Here is a 4,952-nt window from a genome sequence, read left to right as displayed (position 1 = left end):
GCTGCTGCTGTATGTACATCTAAAAAATTGATACAAATGAACATAGAAAATAAATTTATGGTTACCAAAGGGAAAAGGTGGGGGCAATGGCGGGGGATAGATTAAGAGTTTGGGATTAACTGACAGACACTATATATAAAATAAATAATAAGGACCTACTGAATGGCACAAGGAATTATGTTAATTTAAAAAAATATCTGGAATGCCTTAATGATTTCAGTTCAGTTCAGTCGCTCAGTCGTGTCCGACTCTTGGCGACCCCATGAACCACAGCATGCCAGGCCTCCCTGTCAATCACCAGCTCCCGGAGTTTACCCAAATTCATGTCCATTGAGTGGATGATGCCATCTAACCATCTCATCCTCTGTCGTCCTTCTCCTGCCTTCAATCTTTCCTAACATCGGGGCTTTTCAAATGAGTCAGCTCTTCGCATCAGGTGGCCAAAATATTGGAGTTTCAGCTTCAACATCAGTCCTTCCAATGAATATTTAGGACTGATTTCCTTTAGGATGGACTGAGTTGGATCTCCTTGCAGTCCAAGGGACTCTCAAGAGTCTTCTCTAACATCACAGTTCAAAAGCATCAATTCTTTGGCATTCAGCTTTCTTTATAGTCCAACTCTCACATCCATACATGACTACTGGAAAAACCATAGCCTTGACTAGAATTCTTTATATAATAGTCTCTATATTGGTCTTTTCGGAGAAGGCGATGGCAACCCACTCCAGTACTCTTGCCTGGAAAATCCCAAGGACGCAGAAGCCTGGTAGGCTGCAGTCCATGGGGTCGCTAGGAGTCGGACACAACTGTGCGACTTCACTTTCACTTTTCACTTTCATGTATTGGAGAAGGAAATGGCAACCCACTCCAGTGTTCTTGCCTGGAGAATCCCAGGGATGGGGAAGCCTGGTGGGCTGCCATCTCTGGAGTCGCACAGAGTCAGACACGACTGAAGCAACTTAGCAGCAGCAGCAGCATATTGGTCTTTTATCTCATTTGCCATTAGTTATCCCTTGTCATAAAAAATCTTTACAATCTGGAATAATGGTAAATCTGTAAAATCTTTCCCTTTATAGCTTTTAAAATGGTGTATTTAGAAAAACTTTTTCTTCCCTATGATCACAAAATTTCATACATTTTCATTAATACTTCTAGAGCTTTAACATTGGGGCCTTAAACTCCAGATGAATTAATTTTAGTGAATAGCATAATGTAGGAGTCTATTATTTTTAATTGCTAAGTAACTGTCCTATTCCTATAAATGGGTTAGTCCACCAGTTTGAAGTATCTTTATCACATACACAAGGGTCTGTTTCTGATCTCCAGTTCTTTTGAGTCCATAGTACCACACAATTTTACCTGAAATCTTCCACAACTATCCCCCACAATTTTACTTGAAATCTTCCCAAATCTACCACACACCTTTACTTGAAGACTTCAAGTCTTCACAGAGGGTACAGTCTCATTTAACAACCTGCTATCTACAGCTGTGAAATCTCACCTTACTCTCAAGGTCTGGGCAAGAGCCTCTAGCTCTTGAACTCAGGTGTAGGGTAGGCGAACGCCAATTTGCAGTGATTTAATTCACATGTCCTTACTCCCCTTTGGCCTTTATTTCCAACAGAAGTCAAGCCAGACACCAGTAGCCTGAATGCTATTTATTGAAAAGAGCAGGAAAGAGGGAGTACAAGTACCCTAGGGACGGAATGGAACAAAAAAAGGAGTACAAGTCTGCCTCCTGCTCAGCAGATTCTCCTGTTGCCCCACTGGGCCATCTTGTTGTTGACAGGCATCTTAAGGAAGCGGTCAGACTGCATGTAGGTAGCTATTTTCTCCAAAGCCTGAAGGGAAAGCACACCAAATCTTATAAAGACTCTAACCCAGGCCAAAAGACCTATTTCAAAATAGTAGCACGAGCATGCTGCCTGACTCCACCCCCATGTCCCTCATTCCCACCACTTCTTATAGACAGTGCCCTCCCAAGACTTAAAGTTTAGAGGTGTCCAACCACTGATCCCTTTAGGCAAAAGTTGGTGTTAGGCAAGAATATACAACAATGGGGTCCCTTGAGGGCCCAGGGCAGCCTGTGTTTTTTAAGAGAAAGGTGCAAGGGGCATCACCTCAAAACGGCACATGAAAGCCTTCAGATTCGGAAATTCATCCAGGCACTTGGGCTCAAACATACGGTTCTGATCTAAGACATCATAGGTGAGGAAATCCACAAAGGTGAGCTACAGGGACAATAAGATCATCAGGTCTGGGGAGTTCATTAATACCTGCAGAGACAGAAAAGGATCCCCTCCCTTTCCTTTGTTCTACCTTTTCCCCTGCAAACCATGAGTATTTCCCCAAGAACAAGGAGAACTGTTTCAGTTGTCCAGGTAGCTGTTCCAAGTACCGAGGCTTCAGCTTTTCCTGGGGGAGAAGTAAAAGCAAAAGTGAGAACAGCTGCCATCATCTCCATGAATCAGGGCATGGGCCAGTGATGGACACTTAGCAGCCCTTTCTCCAGGTGCCTTCCTCTCCATGCCTTCAGGGAGAGGGGGCAGATGGAAAGGAAGGATGTGGAAAGAAGAAGGGCCAACACCAGAGTTACATGACAGACCAATCCTCCAGAAATAAGAGTTCTGTTTCTTATTCTGACAGACTTGGTGGGAAGGTAGCCGCAGTAGAATGGGGCAGATTTAAGCCTTGAGTTCCTAAAGGCTCCTTGTTCTTGATGCCTTCCTGTTCAGGAAACTCACGTGGTCAGGGTTGTAGCAGAGTTGTACCAGTTGCATGCGAAAATCCATTATTTGGTTCTCCATGATGTCCACTCGAATCCTTTCCTCTTCAGTGTCACCGCCTGTAGGCCAAATGACAGGAAATCACCCTTGGCCTTATCCATTCCCAAGTGAGCTGCCCTCACAACACCAGCCCTACCCCAACTCACACATATTGTGCTTGCGGGCGATGTAGCGCAAGATGGCATTGCTCTGGGTCAGCCTGTTCTTACCGTCCATGAGATAGGGCAGCTGGAAAGAAAAGGACAGGCCAAATGAACAACCTCTCTCTTGCCTCCCTGCCTCTCTCTCCTGGGAAAGACGACTTGCAGGGAAGAGAACAGTAGAGAAAAAATGCTGTGTTAGAAGAAAGAAGAAAGAAAGTAAAAGGTAGCAACTGAGTCTACACTTAATTCTAGACAGGGTGCTTTACTGAGTGTGTGTTTGTGTACGGGTATGTGCACGCTATGCACTTTCTCTCCGAATAAGGCTTTTAAATGCACAAAGCAAATTACACATATTACATAATTTATATAACATTAAAAGAACAAAATTTTAAGAGTAATATGTGCCTATGAATGCATTAAATAACAAGAAGATGTAATGACTATCATACTTTCAAAGTATGATAAGTGTAAATAATATTTATTTATATTTGCAACACATGTAATGCAAAAATACCCAGTCACAGGCTTGGCTAATAATCAAGGTTACATTGCCTACATTCACAACAGAAAGAACTGTTAACTTTTAGCTAGCGGTTAGTAGAAATGCAAATGTAATTTTTTCTTCATCCAAGCCTAAGGACACCCTGCATTCTATCTATTCTATCGAGATGAAGAGCCCTTATTCTACAAACCGCTAGAGGAGAGAGGAAAGGAGCAAGGATACAGTTGAAGGCCTTCCCTTCTGCCCCCTCCTCTAAAACCACCTACGTTAGGGAAGTCCAGGTCTAGTTTGAATTTCACATCCAGCCACTGGCTCTTATCATAGTCAGGAGCTGTAAGAGAAAGAATGAAGTGGGATCCAACCAGCTTAATATCCCACCTGAGGAGCGTGGAAAGATTTAGAGACACACCCTAATTCCAATTCCTCACAAGCGTGCTAAGTCGCCTCAGTGTGGCCGACTCTTTACGACTCTGTGGACTGTAGCCTGCCAGGCTCCTCTGTTCATGGGATTCTCCAGGCAAGAATCTCCAGGCAAGAATTGGAGTGGGTTGCCATGCCCTCCTCCAGGGGATCTTCCTGACTCAGGGATCAAACCCACATCTCATGTCTCCTGCATTGTCAGGTGGGTTCTTTATCACTAGCGCCACCTGGGAAGCCCAATGCTTCACATACCCAGATCCCAAAAGCTTAGCCATTACCATCAGTGTTAAGGCAGAGTTGGGCAACGGCAGGAGGAAAATTCCCAGCTCTCTCCCCACACTAAACACAACAGACAGCTCTCAGGTGACTGGTGGCAGAAGTCCCACCCGACCTTGGCGTAATGCCACCCTCTGGGCACAGTAAGACAGGAACAGTTGGAAGACCTGCTCAGCTCAACGCGGCGTCGCACCGGCACGTAGTGAGGCATTACCTTCCCCGCACGTGTATCTTTTCTCTTCATAAGACGTATCCGTGAACTCCAGGAGCATGCGGATGGCGTGCGCCAGCTGATGGGTCGGGGAAGAGGGGTGGGGGTGGGGAAAGCGCTCGGTCAGCACCTGCGCAGTTTCCCCCCCCCACCCCCACCCCACCCCCAACATCCTCCACCCCCAACCCGCCAACGTCCCTGCTAGGGCTGCCGAGACGCCGCATCCCGCCGGGATGGGGTGGTTAAGCAGCTCCCGAGACCTACCCCGGGCTGGCTTGCTGCCCTCAGCCCCTCTCCCCCAAGGCCAGCGTCTCCGCGGCCCCGGAGCTCGCAGGGGGCCGGCCGCGCACCGTTGCGCAGCGCGGCGTAGGAGGTTTGGCCTCAGAGACCGCTGACCAAGAGGACCCCCAACTACCTCCGCGTCAGTCGCCCAGACCGAGTGGCTTAGCCGCTGAGACCGCACTCACCCCGCGAATATCCCAGTAACCTAGAACCATAGACTTTGACGAAGCCATGTCGATATCGCCTGTGTGCCTTAGCGCACTGGTGGTAGATGGCTACCAGGAGGGGCTTTATACCCGTCGTAGGTAGGTGGTGCCAACGTGCGTGCCCTG

At 47.1% G+C, this 4,952-nt stretch overlaps 1 protein-coding gene across 1 annotated transcript; it reads right to left on the bottom strand.

Annotated features, from left to right (window-relative positions):
* Nucleotides 1–1,643: 1,643 nt before the first annotated feature.
* Nucleotides 1,644–4,952, bottom strand: GSTM3 (glutathione S-transferase mu 3). The gene is made up of 8 exons (XM_027536253.1): nt 4,806–4,952; nt 4,342–4,417; nt 3,698–3,762; nt 2,933–3,014; nt 2,745–2,845; nt 2,320–2,415; nt 2,121–2,231; nt 1,644–1,841 (listed from the first exon to the last, which is right to left on the bottom strand). The coding sequence occupies exons 1-8, from the start codon at nt 4,851–4,853 to the stop codon at nt 1,743–1,745; spliced, it is 678 nt and encodes a 225-aa protein (XP_027392054.1). The 5' UTR covers nt 4,854–4,952; the 3' UTR covers nt 1,644–1,742.

The sequence above is a fragment of the Bos indicus x Bos taurus genome, chromosome 3 (assembly GCF_003369695.1).
Source record: "Bos indicus x Bos taurus breed Angus x Brahman F1 hybrid chromosome 3, Bos_hybrid_MaternalHap_v2.0, whole genome shotgun sequence".
Classification (NCBI taxonomy): Eukaryota; Metazoa; Chordata; class Mammalia; order Artiodactyla; family Bovidae; genus Bos; species Bos indicus x Bos taurus.
The sequence above is the reverse complement of the archived record's forward strand: the minus strand, read 5'-3'. Positions and strand labels throughout refer to the sequence as shown.